The 23,276-nt window shown below is 38.1% G+C and overlaps 2 protein-coding genes across 2 annotated transcripts in view; one reads left to right on the forward strand and one right to left on the reverse strand.

Annotated features, from left to right (window-relative positions):
* The window catches only part of pdss2 (prenyl (decaprenyl) diphosphate synthase, subunit 2), a 32,839-nt gene extending 27,581 nt beyond the window's left edge, over positions 1-5,258 (reverse strand). The window contains exon 1 of the mRNA XM_014995698.2: positions 4,787-5,258. Within this exon, the coding sequence (XP_014851184.2) occupies positions 4,787-5,040 (254 nt within the window). The 5' untranslated portion in view covers positions 5,041-5,258. The remainder of the gene's footprint in view (positions 1-4,786) is intronic.
* Positions 5,259-9,553: 4,295 nt separating this feature from the next.
* sobpa (sine oculis binding protein homolog (Drosophila) a) overlaps positions 9,554-23,276 on the forward strand; it is a 34,196-nt gene continuing 20,473 nt past the window's right edge. Inside the window, exons 1-3 of the mRNA XM_088002663.1 lie at positions 9,554-10,138; positions 20,943-21,063; positions 21,876-22,085. Of these exons, the coding sequence (XP_087858789.1) occupies positions 10,043-10,138; positions 20,943-21,063; positions 21,876-22,085 (427 nt within the window). The 5' untranslated portion in view covers positions 9,554-10,042. The remainder of the gene's footprint in view (positions 10,139-20,942; positions 21,064-21,875; positions 22,086-23,276) is intronic.

The following is a 23,276-nucleotide window of genomic DNA, read 5'->3' on the forward strand; positions in this document are numbered from 1 at the left end:
GCCTGAAGGTGGCACATGATTAATATTTATGTCAGCACGCACACCAGAATGCATCAATCAATCACAGCCGGCCTCCTGCAAAGGGGTGGGGACACGACGATGATGTGAAAGAAGAAAGATGGTGAGGGCTACAGTGAAGCTGGAGGAATGGGCTGCTGTCATTTTAAAGGGTTGTGAACAGGTCACCACGCCCTCTGCTCTGCAATCGCAGTGCAGGAATTCAGGGAGCCGCAGCCTGCCAGGGCTGGAGTCGGCGCATGCAAATGTGTCCATGCTCCGACATCTTTTCCTAAACTATAAACTGATAAATGAACGATAACTGTGCAGTTTTCCTCCAGGAGAGAGGTTTGAGCCACCAGCAGACACGGTTACGGGTTAAATTGATACGATAATATCGACCCAGGGTCTTTTTCACTCCACAGTTTCCAGGATTTGATTCTCACATTTCCAAAAAAAGTACAAAGATTTTTATTGTAAACCTGTGGATAAAAATACTGAGCGAGTTTTAGATATTGAAAGCAATATTTCTTGCCAGATTCATATGAAAGACAGAGGATTCGATTTGCTTTCTGAGTTACGAAGGCTGTTGGCCAAATTACTTCTGATTTCTTCTCATTTCTAATCTTTAATGGGACAAATAACCATTTAATTCTTTAAATGAAGAGTTATTTAAATAATATTTTAAATAAACATAATATAAATATTTTTATCTTGAATAAACATCCTTATTTAATTTTAAATACATGTTTAGTCATGTTACTGCCTTTGTAAGTCTAAGAAGTGCTTGGCAACCTAAAAACAGTTTCAGGCAGTTGTTTTGACTTTTTGGATTTTTTCACATTTCTGCTCTTGTTTTAGTGGGATTTTGATGGTATTATGATATGAACGTTCTGATGATTCAATAATAAAGTGAATATGAAGATTAAAAAAAATAAGCATAAGCCTGGGGGGAAGTGAATTTCAGTCCAAGTTAAACTCTCAAGGACTGTCCTTAATGGAAGTAAAGTTTCTTCTCTCTGAGCTGCAGTCCCCTCGCTGTAACTCCACACTTTGGGGCAAAGTTAGCTGAGCAGCAGTTTTTGAGAATGAAAGGAAAGGAAAAACCGAAACCCAACGCCACGAGGGTCTGCCTGTCTGCTATTGTGGATATTTTTATCCGCCCCGCATCTAAAGCCGAGACACAGAGGGAAATACGAACCAGCCAATGCGAGCTGACAGTGAGGAGTCAGACTGTCAAGAGGTCTGCTGCAGCCTTCCCTGCTGCTACAACACCCAAATGGATTGTCATATCAGATTTAGGCGTATAGGTTATTACACCCTTGGGTTCCTCTTTCCATCCTCGTCCGAGTGACAGGATTGTGTTTGAGGACTCTGTCTTCCAGGTCTCTTTCCTTGTTTTTCTAAGTTTTGGTTTATAAATCATAATTATCGATACTTGTGCTGTAAGATGCTGTCTATAAACCAGCACCAGACTGATGACCTCACCTGTGTCCTCACTGTAAAGTTAGTCAGACTGAAAGATTGAGTCATTTCTTTCTCTTCACCACAAACAAACATCCATCCATTTCATACCAGTTCATCCATCCATCCATCCAATATAGTTCTTCCATCCATCCATCCATCCATCCATCCATCCATCCATCCATCCATCCATCCATCCATCCAATAGTAGTTCTTCCATCCATCCATCCATCCATCCATCCATCCATCCATCCATCCATCCATCCAATAGCAGTTCTTCCATTCTTCCATTCATCCATCCATCCATCCATCCATCCATCCATCCATCCATCCATCCATCCATCCATCCATCCATCCAATAGTAGTTCTTCCATCCATCCATCCATCCATCCACTTCATAGCAGTTCTTCCATCCATCCATCCATCCATCCATCCATCCATCCATCCATCCATCCATCCACTTCATAGCAGTTCTTCCATCCATCCATCCATCCATCCATCCATCCATCCATCCACTTCATAGCAGTTCTTTCATCCATCCATCATCCATCCATCCATTGATCCATCCATTGATCCATCCATTCATCCATCCATCCATCCATCCAAAAACAATTCTTCCACCAATCAATACATCCATCAATCCCATATATCCATCCATCCATCCATCCATCCATCCATCCATCCATCCATCCATCCATCCATCCATCCATCCATCCAATAGTAGTTCGTCCATCCATCCATCCATCCATCCATCCATCCATCCATCCAATAGTAGTTCGTCCATCCATCCATCCATCCATCCATCCATCCATCCATCCATCCATCCATCCATCCATCCATCCATCCATAAACAATTCTTCCATCAATCAATACATCCATCCACCCATTCTGCATCATCTCATCTCTTCGTCCCTATCCAAATATCCATCCATGAATCTATCCAATCATCCATTTTATGATCAATCGATTATCCATCCTTCACCATTTCCATATTCTGCAACAATCAATCCATCTTCATCTATCTATCCATCACCAATCCTTTTGTCTCTCCATTCATCCATCCATCCATCCATCTAAAGATGTACACAAAGAAGGATGAAATGGTTAGGATGGATGGAAGCAGCTTTTATATGTTAAGTAATAAATAAATAAATAAATAAACAAACACCCCATGCTCTTGTTCCTTTGGATCTAATGGATTTTGCAGTTTTCAATCATCTGTGAGAACTCTGTCTGTGACTTCCTACTTTTGCAAAGACATTTCAGACAAAGACACAAAATAATAATAGAATAGCTCCATCTGTCACATCTATATATCAGGTTAATTAGATAAATAAAAGCAGCACCATCCGCCCCCAATGCACTTAGTTATTAGAGGAAAAGATTTGTAATCAGCTTTAAAGTCAGATGAAACTGCAGCTTTCACACAGCAATGGGCATGCATTACAGAGAGAAAACAAACAATAACTATTGATTGTGTTGAACTGTTGTTTAGCCTGACAGAGACAGGGGTGAAAGGGGATACTATCAATAGATCTGCAGGTGGAGTCAAGAGCAACCGTAGAAGTGACTTATATGACATAACAAACACAAACATGCAGTCAAACAATGCACTGTAATACTGAAGGCAGTTATTTAGATAAATGACCGCTCAATGCAAGGCTGAATTGTTGTGGAAAAACAAGACTGTAGATAAAGCTCTGCTGTGGATGTAAAGTCAAGAAGCTTTACATTACATTATATGATACACTGACACGAAAGAAAGACTGGAGAGCAAAAGGCTAAATGAGGCAACGGTTTCACTTTTTTCATCTAAAATATGTCATTAGCAACATAAAACAAGATGTTTGTTTGTGACCAATCCAAATTTTCTCACCTAAATATTTGTATTTGTTGAAAGAAAGGCGAACACCAGAAAGAGTCTAAGAAATCTAACTGATAAACAGACTATCACAAAAACTTCAAGGTGAGACATTGTTATAATCATGGAGATCTCAGGATTTCTGATCATGATGATGATGATCCAGGTGAATATCAACAAACATCTCCAATAAAAATGGCGCTTCATGCCTACATTTCAAATGTATTTAATCCTTTATTAGTTTTATTTTCAACCTAAGCAGGCAGAAATCATTATTATACTTTGAATAATGAATTCACAGTATAATCTGATCTGTGATCAAAAATTTCCAGTGAAGGTCTTTTCTTTGCACTAGTGCTGTTTTTCATGTCATTTTCAGCCACCTAAGCATAAAATATTATATATTATTGAAAAGAAAAACGTATTTAAGTATTTCTTCTAACAAGAACCCCAGTGATATATTTCAGACTTCTTTTATTTTGATCACTCTGCCTAATGAAAACCCAAAATTCTCTTTCTTAGAAAATTAGATTAGACCATTACAAACAGTACAGAAATGTTAGCCTACAAAACATTGACAGACTATTGCTAATATTAGTTGCCATTTCACTGGTGGACATAAATACAGTATAGTAATACTCTATTGACAAAATATCAAGAATAATATGTCCATCTTATTTGTGAAATGTTAAACCCAGAGCCCTCATCAATTTGAACAAAAATATCCCGCAGTGCAGAGGCTATTTTGGTTTGGCAAAGTAGGAGGGACGACCACTCGAAGGAAACAAACGCACCCCTCTCAACACTTTCATTTTACTGGCTGACAGATTATCAGGCTATGGCGCATTTTTGTTCCAAAAGCAAGCACAAAATGTTTCATAAGCGAGCAGAGTTTTGAAAACGAAGATTTGCTCAGAGCAGAGACAAGTTCTGAGCACAAGAAGCTTTGAGTACAAGCAGTACAAGTTTTTAGAAGAAAGACATGAAGTCCTGCTTTCAAAATGAAAACGTAAGCAAACATATTAAAAGTTTTGAGAACAAAAGACGTGAAATCCTGCTTTAAGGCTGAAATGTGTGCTCTCTAATTATGGCAGAAAAAGTCCCCCATAGATGTTCTTGAAGCATGGACTCCAGCCACAACACACCATGTGAATTTGCCCCAAAATCTTGAATTCAATTCCCACAAGACTGCAGTTCTCCTATGCCTTCAGCACTTTTTCCTTCCACTCAACTTTCTGTTAGTGTTTGAATACAACACTCTGTGAAGACCCAGCTTCTTTAACAATAACTCTTTCGAGCTATACCTTCCTTTTTAAGCTAGTAAGTGACTCTCTCCTGCACAGCATAACAACTTTGTATTAACATCGTAGCAAACTGTGCAGCCGGATTTTGTGTTGATTAGCTGCAGCCAATATCCATCATAATTACCAGTAATAAACACCTGCAGACGGTAATGATCCTTACCTGGCTGTGTTGAGCAAGGGATGCTGCGTCCCCACCAGCTTTCTGACGTGCATGGCCACATTGCTGAGCTCATCGCTGAGCAGGCAGCGCAGACTCATGAACGACGTGGGATACCCGACGATCTTCTCCGCGTCCGACACCACTTTGCTCCAATTGGAGGAGGACTCCGAGCTGGAGAACAGGCTCAGACCTCTCAGTCCACGGACGGACACGGACACCCAGCGGGTCAGACTCGACCCCGGAGCTAGAAACATGTTACTATAACCTCTGCACTAAAATCGCGTTGCTGCTTTATCTAAAACACTTCCGGGCTTCTCTGCTTCTTCACATATTTAAAGCGACCTACTGCCGTCCACTCAATCAACACACCCCAAAAATGCTAATAAAACGGGTTTAACATTACAGTAAGAGCGTCCAGGTCTGTTTCACAACACACTAACCCAAACAGGGCGCCGCCATGTTTACGTACGTAACTCCTTACGTCAGGAAACGCGACACCCCCTAACACGACTTCCGGAAAGAAAAAACTGGTTAGTTTAATTTTGTTTTTCAAATTTTAATTTATAATATCACATTGGAATTTTAGGTTTTCCAACACAAAGTTGTGTATAATTAGGAAGTGATACGAAAGGTTACACTGTGCTTAGTGATGATAAAGTCATAAGACAGAAGATTTTTAATGATGGAAGATAAAGTGGCTCGTGGTGAAAATAAAAGTACGAGGGCGTGAAATTATATATAAATTAAAGCAAAATAAAAAAATAAAGGAATAAAAGAGACAGATATACAGATTGTATACATTGTTAATGCACATTATTATTATTATTATTACTATTATTATTATTATTATTATTATTATTATTATTATTATTATTATTATTATTATTATTATTATTATTATTAAGCTCTATCATAAACAGTGTCCAGTCAAATTAGATATCTAAGAGACACATGCTTGTACAAAATGTCATGATAGTCCATTACAGACGTGAAAGTAGCATCAACCAATTGCTTTTTAGCCTTAAAAGATGGAAAGAATCTTATCTTGATATAAAATTTCAGCTTCTTCACCAGCTGTTGAATGTGGGGAGTAAAAGACTTTTTGACCCATTCGTTCAAAACGTCCTCAGCAGTAGTTAAAGTGCAGTGAGTAGGTGTGGCTGTGAATACAGGGAAGCATGGAGGAGAGGGATGGCTTTCAGAGCTCTTAGAAAGACCCTGTCCCTCAGTCTGGTGGCACAGCTTAGCAAACTAACTGACTGACAAACTAGACATATATAAGGAGAATAACCAGACATGTAGCACACACAGGAAGGTGCTTTGGTCAGATGAGAACAAATTTAAATTTGTGGTGGCCTACATTCAGAGCTCCATCTATAGAGAAAAACTAAAACTCATTAACCTGAAGACACCATCCCTGTTGCAAAACATGGTGGTGGCAGCATTATGCTGTAAAGACGCTGAGAAGATTAGAAGATTGAGCAAAATCCAGACAAAAAAAGCTAATCGATCCTGCAAAAGACTTGTGGCAAGGGCAGTGGTTCACCTTCCAGCAGGATGATGACCAGAAACAAACACAAGTAAAATGGTTTAGCCCTGAAGAGCTGTAATTGCTAACTTTTCACAGTGCAAATAAAATTCAGGATCATTTAAAAGCTGTGAACATTTTTTAAAAGTGTGTGTAAATTGCAAGAGCAGACTTCAAATTGTTGATTATATTGAGCAAGAAATCATTAAGCAGGCATTATTTAATTGGTCAGACATCTAAACAATCCTGGCTGCAGCTTAAACCCACTTTCAAGAACAATGGATAAGATGAAATCTGCAGAATTTAAGGTCAACAAAGGTTAATAATTTCAATAAAAAATTGAAATACAAAGTTGCTGAAATAAAATGTACAAATAAAATGGTAGTTACTAGTTATTTGTGCATGTTATAAACTGAATGCAAACGTATTTACATCTTAGTTTTAACGTGATTCATGCATAGTTAAAGCATTTTCTCTGCACGTCTCTAAATACTATTTTACATGTCTTGCATCATTTTTATACCAAGTGACAAAAATCTCCTTTCCAGTAAATACCATTTTTAACCAAACAGTCCAAGTTATGAGAAGTGAAGCTCCTCACCTTTCAGTTCCTGTAACACAATAACTGTGACAATATAATATTTCCAGTGTGTTGGTGAATGTCCTCACAGAAACAATGCTTTTATTGACTCCTTCTGCGTCTGCTTGTTAGTGAAGTGTCAAGGACATCTTACACGACCGTCTGCTTCCTCCGCTCAAAAACCAAACTATTAAAAACAAATTGATTTACTCTCTAAATAATAAATGTTTTCTACACTCTTTCCATGTTTGGGTAATAGAATAGTTGTACTTTATTTATCCCAGACCGAGTCATGTGTTGCTGGTGCAACAGAAGTACTATAAATGATGTCTAGTAATAATAATGTCTAATAATTAAAGTACAAAGTATTGAAAGAACAGTATGCTCAGAGTATAATTATTGCTTAAATTAGAGTTAAAAAGAGTTTAAGAAAAAATGGGTTGAAGAAATCATCTGTAAGAAACAGGAATCAGAGTTACAGTCAATTTTTGATCAGTGAAAGGCCTGAGGGAGCAACGATCTCCTGTACCGGTTGCCAAGGCAGCGAAGTTATAGGTGACTACTCGAACAATGCTCAGGGAAATGTTCAAAGCCTGAGATATTACTTTATAACGTAGCCCCCCTGCATTAGCTGTAATCCTATAGTCAGCTGCTTTTTCTGTATTTTATTTTTGGGTAACAGAGTAGAAGGAGTTAAATATAAATACCTGCAAGACTTTCCAGATTCTTATTTATGACATAAAATCCAGCCAAACTACAATGATGTTTGTGGTTGTCACAAAACGTGGGGGGAAAAAAACTGAATACATGAATACTTTGGAAAGGTAGTGTATAAATCTGCATTCTGTGTTTCCTAAATAGAAATATCCCCAATTGAATTTAAAATAAATCAAGTGTCTGAGGCCCTGTGAATGCTGGATCTTGTGATTCAGATGCTGTCCTGCTGCGGGTTTTGCGAGGGATGTGAAGAGTCATCTCACCCTGACCCTGCATCACGGTTCACAGCTCCCGCTCCTGCTGATTTTCCGCCTGAAATGGGTGTCACTTTGCCATGAGCAGCCTCATCCAAAACTCTCAGAGGCTTCCCTCATTGTGATTCAAAGGGCGACGTGAGGCAGGAGCAGGTAAATTCATGCACAAAGCACAGAACATTTATGAAAAGCCTCTGGTTCCTGTGCCATTTGACAGTAAGGCAATACCGCAAGATCTGCTGTAACGTACAGAGACGCTGACTTCTGCTGTGCAGATGGTGCAGTCAATGACAATTCAGAAGAAGTTGTTGAACTGAATTATCTTTAGCTCTTCTTCAGCCAAAAACAATTTTTTAGAGCTATTCCCAATCTATAAACTTCCTGAAGTATTCTCACATCATTCCAGTAGCATCTCAATAAAGTATCACTGATCATTTATTACTAAAGTCAGCTTCAAAATGTAAATGTATTATTATGTATAGCCAAATCATCGAGTGTATTTATGTTCATTTTGGTGATTGTCAGTTACAGATACAATGGGGAAAAAAACTTAATTAAATGTGAAAAAATTGCATGTTTTATCACGTACAACTGCTGACTTGACAGTTTTTCAACAACAAGAAAGTTAAGTGAAAGGACAAGGTGTGTGCATAAGCAAAATAGATAATAGTAACCTTGAGAAGTTTAACAGCCTTTTCAAGAGTTTGGGGAAGATTCACAAAGAATTTCAGAAATCACTTCACAGTCGGGTTTTCATTGTTTCTTACATTAAGACAGAGCCTGTGACAAAGTGAGAAACACTAGGGCTAATAAGCAGGAAAAGGACAGAACTGTTGCTCTATGTTTCAAAGTCCTCTTCTCAGATGGAAGTGCATTTCACATTTATTCTAGAAATAAAGAGTCTGGAGGAAGGAACGAAAGACACAGAGTCTCCACAGTCAGTGATGATTTGGGGAGTCATGTCATCTGCTACTTTTGGTCCACATGTGTTCAATCAAGTCGAAAGTCAGTGCAGGGATCTGTACCAGAAAATTGATGTTCCCTTTGCTGATAGGCTTTGTGGGGATACTGATTTCATTTTCCAGCGGAACTAAACGGATACCTAAAAAAAAAAAAAAAAAAAAAAGCTAAAGATCGCTATTAAAGCAACCTGACCTTCCCTAACATCTCCATGCCGTGCTGCGTTGATGCAATAATTACTGTGAAGGAGCCACAGCTGAGTTTATACTGTGTAGTACATTTAAATACTTTTTCACAGTCTGAAATGTCTGTATTCGTTTATGCTTTATTTTCTGTTTTATTGGTCTTTTGCTGCATTAAAATGTACTGAGAATTTAGAGCTTTCCGAATAGCTGTGAGTGGTAATCAAGGCTGAAATGTATCCCCATGTGTGTAATTAATCTAATTTTATTTTACAAGTTTAGCAGAATCTAGTAGCTACTGCCTTTCTTTAATACTCTAATGTGCTGATATACATTTGGACCCCAATCTAGGAGCCGTGGATGTAGAGAAACCAGACAGGAAACTTTATTTCAACACTGACTGAAGGTTTAAACGTTTTTGCGCCTCTCTTTCTAATATTAGTAAGTTCTTATACATTAGTTAAAAGTTAAAAGGGACTTTGATCCAGTATCCAGTTGAAGTTACCACGGATGACCTTAAGCGCTCTGAACGTGACGTTTGTTGTTTTAAAATGACAGCAGCAGACTCTGCTGAAGTGTCTTGCTGAGTGGTGTGCGTGTGCGCACCTGTTTGCAGGGCACGGATTGTGCGCTAAGTGGATAGGGCCGCTCTGATTGCGCTCCACGGGAAAGCGAGAAGAAATAGCCTACCTCTGATCATCAGCGCGTCATATAATGTTTCAGCCGACGCCCCTCCCCCTGTCTCGTTTTCTCCCCTCACTCAACCTCTCCTTTGACTCACAGAGGCGGCTCAGCACCGGCGCACGGACCGCGGAGGATACGGCGCAGAAGATGGCTGACTCGGCCGGGCACCGCGAACCCTCGGCGGGATCCCCGTCGTCACTCGGGTCGCTGAAGAGCCGCAGGACCTCCGGCGTGTGGCGGCTGTAAACAGCTGCCGCCGCTTCTCTCCTCTCGCTCTCTCTCACACACGCCCCCCTCCTCCTCCGCTCCCCTCCTCACCGCAAATATTGACAGAAGTATCACAGAGAAAACATGGCAGAAATGGAAAAAGAGGGCAGACCTCCGGAAAATAAAAGAAGCCGCAAGCCAGCGCACCCGGTGAAAAGGGAAATAAATGAAGAGATGAAGGTAAAGAGGCTGTGTGCCAAGCTGTATGAGATTACGCGTGGAGTGTGTCTGTGTTAGAGCAATAGCTGTCCCTCAGAGGAGGATTTTGGCTGCACCTTTGTGCAGTTTGGTACACAATAACCAAACTTTAATTTACGATGTTTGTGCATTTTTATTTTTATATATATATTTTATATTTTTTCTTGTGCTGAAATGGGAGGCTCTGCAGCCTCACACAATGGATGCGGCACACGCTCACTGCTTCACTTTCACTATTAAGTTGAAGGGATACTCTGAGGGGGTAATGCCGCCTGTCATAATCACGCCGTTTGTGCGCCCTGCTTTTCATAGCTCACCCGAAGTAAATGGAAAATCCAGTGCGTCAGTGAAGGCGTCAACAGTCCGTCTACTATTACTATTAATACTATGGTACACATACAGGAACTAGGGAGCGCACACAATGTGCATAATTAAGAGATCAATTTGGGGTAAACACTAGTCTATCCGTGATGCTTTTGGAGCTCTGCGTGGGTTTGCATTATTTCGTGTGTGTGCGTGTGTGCGTGTCTGTGAGAGTGTTGAGCAGCTGCCCAGAGGCGTGTGATCCAGATGTGCGCCTCTTTACGCGCTCTGTCGAGGAGAGCACATTGTGTTCGGCCTCTCCCCTTTTTCCTCAGATTGAGCCACGCGTTGTTTCTTTCAGTGGTTTGTGTTCTTTGACTCGGTGCACGCTGGGATATTTGAGCTCCATGCGGTTCATTGTGGAGCATGAAAATGTTCCTGGTATTTATGCGTGTGCGTGCGTGTGTGCGTGCAGAGGCAACCCGCTTTGTCTGCATCCCCTCATTGTTTGTACACATTTGGCTGGAGACGCAGGAGCAGCCAGTGTTTCCTCGGTTGTTGGGGATGGAGGAGCAGGTGATCACATCAGGAATAAATGCAGTGATGTGTTTTAATTTCATCATATTTTGGCTGCAAGATTAAATGGTTTTCATGTGTGTGTTTGCGTGTGTGTGTGTGTGTGTGTGTGTGTGTGTGTGTGTGTGTGTGTGTGTGTGTGTGTGTGTGTGTGTGTGTGTGTGTGTGTGTGTGTGTGTGTGTGTGGGTCGTTCCCAAAGCGCATGTGTCACTGCTCATTTTCTGGTACTGTAAAAACAGGAACAAATACTCTTCATTTCATCCACAGTGAAGATGTTTTGTTTTTGACCCCTTCTGTCAAAATGCATTTATAATCTCTCAATTCCAGTGCCTCAATCTGGAAAACATGTTTAAATATCTGCTTATATATTTTTTAATTTTTTGATGATAAAATGATTATTTTATGGAATAAAATCTGATTATGATGACAGAGGAAGGATGCAAGTGGATAATAGGTAGAACTTATAACCCTTATATAGAAATTTATATATTTTAAGGGTTTATTTAGAATGAAAATGACAGAAAAATAATTTTGAATACAGGAATGGCCTGTTATGGCTTACGTAATGATGGGAACAACTGCTTACTTTAATGTTGTCCAACATACACCTTGAAGAGTAAGGCACAAAAAGTAATGACCAAAGAGATTGGCTGTTCACACAGTTCTATTATCAGGCATATTTATGGGAAGTTGAGTGGAAGGAAAAACTGTATTGTAAACTAAACTCAGTCTAGGAGTTTTGTGGAGATTCACAAGCCACAGAGACCTCAAACCTTAAGATCATAATTAAAATAAATCAACTAATAATATTCAAATTTATTGAGACGTATCTGCATATGTGGAGTGCATAATAAAAATAAAAACAGATGCACAAATAGGACATCTATAAATAAATGAAATAAAAGCCGTCCAACACGCCCTCCTTGGTGCAACATCTTTCTCCATCATCTGATCCATTTATTTATTTTTCTTACTTAGTGTTTTGTGTCCTTCACTGTGCACCGTACTCATGATCACTGCCTCCCCTTTTCCAGCTCTGATGTTTTCTTTGCTGATTACAGACTGAACGTTTGCAACGGGATGCGTGCTGCAGGGCGGGCTCTCTTTTCTGTCCTTATGGGCGAAGTGTTTAAAATGGACAAAATATTCATGAGCTGAATTTTTTTTGGCGCATGGAGGTCAGCTCGTGGCACAGCTCCCGTTTTTTTTTTTCCCTCCCAGTTTTGTCATTGTTACAGATTCATCACGCACGCTGCAAAATGCTGGGAATAAAACAGAAGTCAAACTGATAATGATTCGTCACGCTGACCATATGATTGCATGATGCCAGTCGTCACTCAGAGATGAATTTTGCAGGTTTGCATTTCCTTCGGCTGTGAAATGATAGATTTTTTTTTGTGCGACGCAAGTCATCATTCAAAATTCAGTCGACTGACATGTTTTATGATGTGTTTTGAAGCTGTGACATGTCAGTTAAGCATCTCATTTGATTGAAGCGGTACAATTTATCAGCAGGTGTCAAGTCTGTTTGGATTTTTTCAGATAATTTTGTGAATCTTGGCCTCTTTTTCTTCACATTTTCTTTTGAAATTCTGTTTTTGATCAGGTTTCAGGTGCAGGAAACAAAACAAAGGATAATTCTTCTCTAAGTCTAAATGTCCAGTCTTTTATGTTTTTTTTTGTTTTGTTTTTTTAATATCCTTAACACCTAACCCTCAAATGCTGGTTATCTTCTCTTCTCGACTCCTCAATATGCAACTGCATAATACCAAGAGACCTTAGTTTTTGCTAGTATTTGTTTTGTGATTCACTTTTTTGCAATAAGCCTATTTCTTTTGACATTTTGCACAGATTTTATTTAAGAAATATAATGCAGATTAGCTTCTGCATTTTCAAACTGAAAATGTTTTTTTAAAATGTCATGAAAGCATATTTTAAGTATAAGAAGTCTGAATTAGTTTGCACACCCAGTCGTAGTTTGGTAAATTACGTCACCTTAAATGTGTCAGACGTTATTTTGTTAATTTGATCTGAGCTAATTTGTCTGTTGCTTTATTCTGTGACTTGGATCAAGGTTTCAACCATTCACTGTCTCTCTGTCTGTATAATTGCCATAATTGTATAAAGAGAAAAGGACCATAATGAAACATTTCAAAACTTTTATGGAGTGTAATAGAAGGGTAAGTCCCTGGCCCTTTATGATTCAGCTAAAAAAAAACCCCAAAAAAACAAACCGATCAGTTTGGAAAGAGAAAATATAAAGAATAAAAAAGGTACAATTACATGGTTGTGCATTATCCTTAATCTAATACTTTGCTGTGAGAAAGCTTTGAGTCATTTTCAGTATCCAGTCTTCTGGATACTTCTCCCAGTATCCAGGAATCCTACATCCTGAATTGCGACAGTGTTCACACATTAAAGGTGAAAAAATACTTTAAATTATTTATTAAATGCAATTTTCTTACATCACAAGAGCCTGGCATTGTAACTGGGAGTATTAACTTTTGAGCGCCACTGTATGAATCTTAAATCAAACATCTTGTTTTACCTAGAATAGTAAGTGAAACTGGCTAGGTGAAAAATCTGAAGTTAGATTTAAAAAAAAATACTCAATTTACTTCCTGGCCTACAGTTAAAAACTTGCTTGACTTATTAAATAAATTGCAAATACAATCCATAAAATAATAATATGCAACCTTCTTTTAATTTTATTTTAAAGAGCTTAATTAAATAACTTTGTTTTTAGATTAAATATCTTTTAACTATGTAATCTGCTGAAATAACTAATATGAGATATTTGCACCAAATTTCTCTTTTTAGTTTCCTAAACAGTAAAAAGTATTGTATTTGATAAAAGTCTCATGTGAAACAAAAATGGATAATGTCAGTTCTCATCCATCCAAAAATAATCCCATTCTCATTCAGGAGCTGTGATTGGTGCAAAATCAGTCCTTTGATGCACTTGGCTTTGTTTCCAGATAGAAAACTTTTTTTCCAGTTGACATAATAAACTGAACTTGATCACATTATTTTTGGAAAGTGTGTAATTGATTCACCTGTCTCTATGATTGAACTGAATTGACTGTAAACTGGTGAACTGATGCTATAAAAACATCCTGAATTTGAACTCAAAGATGTGCATAGACAATAGATGGAGGGCTGTTCTGCACTGACATGTCACCTGGTATCCTCTGAAGCTGAGATTCACCTGTAAATTAATGTAGTGTGTAATCTGCTAGAAAATTGAATGTAGTTGCTAGGAGAATAATATAAAATATTTCAGAAAAGTCCCACTGTATGCTTTAGCAGTTGGTTCTGTAAGAGACCTAGCAAGTCCCCTTTAAGTTTTGATAAAAGTTTCTCTGTAAGGTGAGGGAAAATAAGCTGTAAATTGTGGAAATGTAACCAGTAAGTTCCAGGAAAGTCTCTTGTAAGTTTTTAAAAAGCAACACCTGAATCCCACAACAGCACACTGTAAACTCTGGAAAGTTGGCTGTAAGTTGAGAGAGCATAACCTGTACATTTAAAAAATTTACTTGCAAGTTCAAGGAAAATATCCCCTAATTTCTAAAAGTAACATTGAAAGTCGCAGGAAAGTAACTTGTATATTTCAGACAAATTATCTATAGGTTCAAGAAGAGTTCCTGGTAACTTCAAACAAAGTAACTTCCAAGTTTCTAGAAAGTATCATCTAAGTTCCATAAATAATGTCTTTAAATCTTGGAAAGTAAATCTTAAAACAAACAAAGTGTAAGGTCTGGAAAATAACCTCCAAGTTTAGTGTAATTCCTATATTATTGAAAAGTTAAGCACAAGTTCAAGAAATAACCCTGTAAATTCCAGAAAATTAATTTTAAATTGAAGTAAGTTCATTAAAGGAAAAAATGTAATCATTTTGAAGGAATTTGTATGAAAATAAAAATAATTTAAGTTTAGGAAACATAGCCTGTTCATTTCAGACAAGTTTATTATGTATTATGCATTTCTACTGACATTATTTCTTTCACAACTAATGGAATTTAAATTGCTGTTTTATTAAATCACTGACAGGCAATAATATGTTAAAATAATAATGATGTAAAGCTTCATTTGCTTTGTAGTGTTTTTATTTTCATAGCTTGTGAGGCTGCAGTCGGGTTCTTCATCCATCCAGAAGCTAAAACTAGTGTGATGTTAGTGACTCGAACACACAGTTCTAATAAACTAGGTGATAAACCCAATGTCCATTACAGCAGGATTCTGCCTCAATCCTTTTACTGAATTTTATTGCATTGATTTTCTGAAGAAAGCGTTGATGCTCCTTTGCTAAAACCAAAACACGGCTCAGGTTTGCTTCCTTCTCGCAATTTAAATATATCTGACCAAATCTGGAGAAACGCATTGACTCACAATGTGCCCTTTTGAGGACTAATACGTCCCCAACAAAGCAAGCAGTCTGACAGAGTTTCCTTCATCTGGCTGCACGGGTAAAATAAGCCCCAGTGAGAAGTCGCGGAGCAGAAGGAGTGGGCATGTAGGGGATCGGAAAGGCCGAGAAGTGGGCTGAGGAACAAGGGGAGAAAGGAATGTATACAGAGCCGGGCTGGCTAAGCTGTAAAAACTGTAACCTGAGCGTCCCTGCTGGATCAAGTATCAAGAAAAGTAGAGGGGAATGAAAGCAGAGGAGAGGGAGAGGCGGCAGGGGAGTGGAAACCAGGGGGAAGCGACGGGGGGAAAGTTGGCGTGTGGATTCTGGAATTTTATCACAGTGTTCTGTAACCTGCTCTGGTTTCCTACCGCAAGGTGTCGGTTTCCCACCATCATCATCACCACAAGCCCTGCTGGCTATGTTTGGGTCTGACTGAAGGGAAACAAAGGACAAGCGTGTTGAAGCAGAATTTTATGTATTTATATCACACAAGTTTCTGAAAATACGACTGAGAAGTGTCAGTGTTTGACCTGCGTCTGTAATTAAAGTATCTGCACTATGAAATTAACACACTTCTAATGATCCAGAACATTGTAGTGAACTTGTTTTAAAAAGGTTTTCCCCAACACAACCATTTCACATGCGTGGGAGTCTAATAGGCTCAGGTCAGATTGCCCTGATTTTTATCTGTGATTTTTTTTAACCCTTTGAAAATAAACAATAAAAACATTTTCATTTATTGCACAATCTTTTGTTAAAAACTTTAGAGAACCCCAGACTTTGAGCTAAGAAAATTTATTCATTTGTTACAAAATCTGCATGTGAAGAAATATTATTTTTAACAAAATGAAAACAATTCAAAAGGAGTGAAAGTTTTTTTCTTTTTATTTAGTTTTTTTTATGTAACAAAGTGTATGGAAACATTTAATTAGAAGTCCATAACTTTATGTTTCTCTGAGGTATAAGTAGGTTGTGAGACTGAGGCAAATTTCTCTTAGCCACTCTTCAAAATGGGAAAGACAGGAGAACTTCTCTAAATAAGGGAAAGCTATGAGAGTTTTCCACTGTGGTTTTTGGGTCCATGTGTTTCATTTTAGTGCCTTGCTTTGATTTGTGGTCACGCAGTTTTTTTTCTCTTCTTTTTATTTTTGTAATGTTTCCACAGTTTTGGTGTCATTTAAAGTGATTGTTCATTTCTTTCGTTCTTCATTCTCTCCCGTGGATGTGTCACATTATTCCTTTCATCATAACTCTCTTTATTTATTATCTGGGTTTGTTTTTCAGTAAGTGTGGGATCCTCCTATTCTATTTTACGTCCTCCTGCATCCTTTGCTACGGAAGCAAGCCCTTTGATGTAATTTCTTTATCAAGAGTTGATCCACCACCATCAGTATAACGATTTTTTTTCCCCCATTTTTTTTGGAATATTCTCATTGAATTGTCATTACTGAGTGACATGAAAAAAAAAAAATCTTGTCATTAGGTTGTAAAATTTGTGGGGGGGGGTTTCCCATAATCTTCCCTGTAGAAGGAAATGTATCCATCATCTTTTCACAAAAGTTTGTTTTTAGGCTTAAACCTAAAAATAGACCTAAGGTGGTTGCTCTTTAAAAGTTACAAAATATCTTATAGTAGATGTTTATCATAAAGTGAAAATTGTTCCAAATTGCCTTGTAATAGATATGGTAGTAAAGGAGTTTTATTTAGCTGGGCTAAGGGGGAAAAGTAGATTGTACGGCATTAACAGAAGGCTGCCAATAATCGTGGCCGTTCCTATTTTTACCCACTTACTCACCATTTACCCTGTGAGGAGCTGGAGGGGATTTTTGATGAAAACTTTTCTACATATTGATCAACAGCTGATTTCTGAAAGATACTGTAACAAATGAGCATTTAGAAACTTCTAGCAGTAATTAATAGTTACCTTCTTTGTTTCAATGTGAATTTCATCCATTCGTCTTTGTTTCTGTTCTCAGCATCTCTGCACTGGAGGTTTTAATCTAAGAAACAAATCTATGGGCTCATCTTTCACAAAAGAGCAGAAATATCTCCCCCTTACATTGCCCAGGTGCATTTTAAAGCACTTGCACTTGTTACAACCATATTAAATTAGCATTTTAGCCATTTATGTAGATTAAAGGCTATCATGCCTCCTCTTTACATACATCTGTAGCTACCTCTGTGGCTCTTTTGCCTCTGTGCACCCACAGCCAAGAAGTTGGTGCAACTGCTTTGATGAGCCGCCAGCGAGGATTGGGTTGCACTCCTAATAACGCTCGTACTTTCTCAAAGTAGTAGGGTGGCGGAGAGGACAGGTTGGCAGGAAGGAAGGGGAGACACACAGAAATGCTGTGTTTTTGTCTTCCTTGTGTGGTTACTTTACGGCTTATATCCGTTTTACCTCAGAGTACATTTAGGCGCAGGTTATGCTCCAACTCCTTTCTTCAATAGGTGGATTTTCTCCTCTTAAGGTTTCACCTTTTGCTGCTGGACAATTTTCTGCCCTTGTGCTTTGCTCCTTTTAGCTTTGTTATCTAACAGCCCCTGGTGGCAACATATTTTCTGTTTAGATTTGATTGTGACCAACTTAATAGACAATAAAACATGATTAGCCACTACAAAAACTATTGTGTGTTATAGTTACGTTGCATGGAAAATTATTGAACCTTGCAGCAGCACAGTGAAGTGGATAAACAGAGTACATGGTTTTCAGGCTTGTCAGCCTTTATTTGTATAAAATAACTGAACATTATTTATATCTATTTGTTTCCTCTTAACAAATACACACTCCTGTTGGTTTTCACAACATGCATTAAAGTCTGTTGCTATAAAGTAACAAAATGCAATTTTACTTTTTCATGGCACTTGACATAAAAAACAGAAATAAACCCATTTTTTGCCTCTTGCTATTGCAAAGATATCCTCACACAGTGTTTCTGCGAATGACAGCGATGTTGTGTTGGTAGCTGTCACAACCAAACTTTGACTTGTGAAAATCAATCTGACTTCCGGGAAGCTTAAGGCAGAAAGAGCACTGCTGTCATTCATCATTATCTGAGGAGGAGTGTTGTTACTGGAGCTGTCCTCGTTAGCAGCCTTCACACCTTCAAACACCTTTTCCATAAAGCTTGCAGAATGATAACATTATTAGTAACTGGAGTTGATTTTAACTTCTCTAAGTAGGATGTCCCTGTGCTGTTACAGCAGAAATCATTACATTCTCTGTGGAAAAACAAAAATCACCGTCTGACATGGAATGAGACAAAAACTTAGGACTAGCAAAGTTATCTGTCTTTGTTAAATGCGAACAGTATTAAGATTTTTTTCAGAATTGAATGTAATATTCTTCAATAATTGTGATAGTTCCAGCCAATCTTAAAACAGAAAACATTTAGGAATAGCTTATACTGTCTCAGCTGTAAATTTCACACAATAAAGGTGAAGAAAACACAAACATTTGTGTGGATCAGATCACACTGCACAAACAGCATGATGCTTTCTGTAATCTGTCATTGACAAGGATTGTGCCACAGTTAATTTCCTATATCTTCCCACTGACCATCTTTCCACAGTGGTATTTCATGACAGAGTGATCAATAACTCCTGTCATTCCTCGTTTGTTGTACCCTCCTATCACTTTCACTGAATTCTTCCTGGAATAACAAGAACTTTTATATTAGATCAGATGAAGCAGGTCTCTGCTCCTCCTGGTGTCTCAGATAGGCAGAGTTTATTCTGTGTTTTCTGTGCTTGAATTCCTTTTAAGTCAGAATTTTGCATTATCTTTGATTAAGTTTTTTTTTTTTTTTTAAGTTAGTGGGCTGATGTCATTTTCATTCACAATAAACTAATTCATTTGTACCGATTTAACATAATTAGGTGGAGTTGTCAAACATAATTTAATTGTATTTGAGCTTTAAGCTAATGTTAGCCGAAGATTTAAGTTAAATTTTGTTATTTCTTGTTTCTTGAAAAATAACAACTTAAATCCTTCACGGCTCAAGTTGCATAAAATGGCTCTTTCAGGTTACTTTCTGAAACTTGCATGATGTTTTCTTGGAACGTAGAAGTTAGTTTCTCAATATTGAAGAACTTATAGGTAACTTTTCAAGACACACATTGCTCTTTCGAAGGGCTTAGTTTTCAAGGATAAGACTTTATGAAAACCATAAATGCATTGCATTATAAATATGGCCTTTTCAAAGTGAAATAAACACGTTTGATTTATTGTTATGTCACCCAAACACAAATTTCCCTACTTTTGGGCTTTGGTTTACAGCTAGATACATTTTTAACTGTAGGTGAAAGACTGCCCAGCACTTACTCTTGCAACCTACAGAAACCAGAAACACGTTCATAACTAATTTTGAACAGACGTGCGCTTATAAGAACATCTGCTGATCATTTCCTGACCTGGGACTAATATTTTAACGCTGCCCCAATAGATTTATTCTCACCAGGAACATTTTCATGTTTTATAGCCAAATAAAGGCTGAATCTTGTACTGCAGTAACACTTCATTGAACGGATGCTTCTGGAAATGCTCCAGCTGAGAGATGTATGCTGATGATGAACCACATGCATTAACCACATTATGGCTCTGAACTAAAGCGTTTAATCACTGTGTTGTGAAAGAAATACTTTAGTGTTTCACCTGCATGGGTTTTAAAATATGTATGTGGACATTTGGGGTAAAATGTCAGCTCAAACTACAATGATCTTCTTCAACCCAAAACGTGATGCTTACCTAAACCTAAGCAACAGATTTATTGTTTTAATCAACACTGACTTTATGCTATAGTTTCTAGCTTCTTGTTCCTCCTCTTCTGGTTAGTTTTTGTTTATTTATTTGGTATTTTTTTAGTTTTGCTTAAGTGAAAATGTTGCTTCTGACTCCATTTCCTTGACTACAAAATAAATGGCCCTGTAGTGTTAAGAAAAAGTCTTGAGTAACTCGTCCAATCAGCAATAAGCAGTTATTGAATTTCCAGATTTAATGTTCAATTATTTTCTTTGAATATAAACATGTTTCCTCAGTTTGCTGCGCTCTTTGAATTTCTGAAGTAATATGTTCCAGGCCATCACACTGCCACCATGTTCCACTGTTGGTGTGATGGTATTTTTCTGAAATGTTCTTAGTTTTATGCCAAATGTAACGGGACACACACCTTGTCAGTCCACAGAATGTTGTCCCAAATCAGCCACCGCCACCTACTGAATTGAAAATGTGGTTAATTACATTTAATTCATGATTTAATAAGAGAGGGAATTACTTTCTCAATGCTTTCAAATGCTTTTGATAATTCACATGACCTTTTTCTGGCAATAAGGCAGGTTTTATGATGTGAAATATCTAATAGAAAGATGCCAAAAACATAAAACACTTTAGGTAGGCGATAACTTTGACAGTACTATCAAAGTTATAGGAAGCCTAAGTCCTTATTGTATGTTTCTTTTTATGAGTATTTTTGTCCCCCGTCTGTCTGTTTGTGCTACAGAGTTTTGCAGAGAACACCATGAATGAGTTGCTGGGTTGGTACGGCTACGACAAGGTGGAGCTAAGAGACGCCGATAACCTGGAGATTGGAGAGATGCCGCAGCACATCTCAGTGCTCAAAGGCAAGCCTCACGTTCAGCTTACTCTAATGGATAACTCTTCGCTGCATGCTGTGGTTTTGTAATCATTGGTTTGACATTCAAAGTTTGAATTTTGTAGCATCTCTTATTGAGTAATTTTCTCTGTTGATAACTGTTTATTTTGTAGGATCTAAACCTCGTGATGTTCAGTAATAACAACTTGAAGCAGCGTTTTTACCTCCTAACTATAAACTTTCGCAATTACACTCTGACAAAATCCGAGAGCACTTGAGAAATGGTGTAAATGTTACGCTAAAAAGGAAACTCACCCTCTTTCAACTGTTGGGTTTTACATAATTAGAAAATTATAACGATCCAGCCTGTTGATGTTTGTGAAAAAACTTAAGTACGCTCAATGACTCAGAACGACGTAAAGCCACTTTTAAGAGCAGAAATTCTCATGAAGTCATTTGCTGTTTGATTTTGGCCCTCTCTTCTTCATAAAACAACTTCAGTTCATAGAGATTTGCAGATATTTTTTGATCATTTCAATCAGCGTGAGGTCTTTGTTCAAAATACATTTTCCCGGTAGTCTTACGGTTCATTCAGATGCAACTTCACAAACACAAATCATAATCAGAGATAGAGTTTTAAATTGTATGATTGGGTAACGTGCAAAAGTTGCAAACTGCTCGGATCACTTGGATTATTTTGAAACAGAAAAGATGTTTTTCTGTGCTGCAGTAAGATATTCTCAACTTTAGGATGTTACATTACAACAGCGTTTGCAGTGAGTGGACGCATCTGTTGGTCATGAAAATCCTTAAATTGTTTGAACCCTTTTATCTGTACAGAAAACTCGTTGCCAAAAATCCCAGGTTCGACAGAGAGCAGTGAAGGCTCTCCAGACAGAGCCAACAGCTCCCTGTCCTTGCCAAACTCAAGAAATGGAGTCGCCGAGCCGTCCAGCACTCCCTCCACCTCCACGCCCAGCACCAAGGAGCATGGAAACATGCCAATAGTGGTCCCTATGATCCCTCCACCGCTTATCAAGCCCCCTGCAGGTATTGGCACATGAAATGCTCCTTCTATTTTTCTTTGGGCATTTTCTCACTGTTGTCTAAAGGAAACACATTTAAGCAATACAAGTTCAGGGTAAAAATATATGAAAAAGACCAGAACAATCGTGCAGATTTGCCATTAATAAAAGTGAATCATCACAATCAGATCTGTTTTTGACTATCATGTCTTCAAGTTATGTTGTCAAGAATGTGTCATGTCTTAATCTACAGGGGAAGACTGTCTTGCCAGGCATTTCAGCTGAATTTTGCTGCATTTAAAAAACATGCTAACTGAGGGGGTATATTGCTTAGACTGAAAGCTTGTTGAACTTATGAACCAGGACTCCTCAAATTCAGGCCTCGAGGGACGGTACCCTGCAATTTCTAGATTTGTTTCTGCTTCAGTTGAGGTCATTAGCAGGACACTGGAGAACTGCAGACTGAGGAGGTAATTTAACCATTTGATTTGGATATCTTGTACCAGGAACATATCTAGAAATTGCAAGACACCAAACTTTGAGGCTTGGATTTGAAGACTCCTGCTGTAGGCTTTAGTATTTTTGCTATTAATGCAGAAACATTGCATGGGTTGGGAACTTGAAACTAGTGTTTCAAGTCTTATTTAGGCAGAAGGAATTTCTCAGTTCATGAAAACAAGACAGGGCCTAGGATTCAACCCTGAGGAACTCCACATGTAAGTGATCAGCAACACCACTTTAATGTGGAGTTCCTCCAGCTTCCAGTCTAGGCCCTGGCTTGTTTTCAAAATATTATTCCCTTTTAGGAAATGCAGAATTCCTTTACATTGTTTGCTGATGACAGCTGATTCTGCTTGCCTGTTTATGCATAAACCAATGTTTCTCCTCAGTCTTTATTGGTATTAGTAATACTTTGAAATAATGACAGAAACCATGTATTGCTGTTCAGAGGTCAGATGGTCCTGATAGTTTTCTTTTATTTTGTTCAGTTGTTCTTTTCTTAACAACCTTAGCATATTTTTAACATCTTCTTTAAATTAACAAAGTAAATCTTTAGACATTATGCCTTGTTTTCTTCCTGGCTTTATGTCGAAATGTTTACATGGCTGTTATTTTACTTTTCACAGGAACTAATAAACAGAAGCATGAAACTCTAATCTACTACCCATTAGTAGGTTAATTTGCATATCTAATTGTTGGTTTTCAAAGGTCCTTT

Source organism: Poecilia mexicana, unplaced genomic scaffold, assembly GCF_051168715.1.
Source record: "Poecilia mexicana isolate PSO_F unplaced genomic scaffold, ASM5116871v1 scaffold_22, whole genome shotgun sequence".
Lineage (NCBI taxonomy): Eukaryota > Metazoa > Chordata > Actinopteri > Cyprinodontiformes > Poeciliidae > Poecilia > Poecilia mexicana.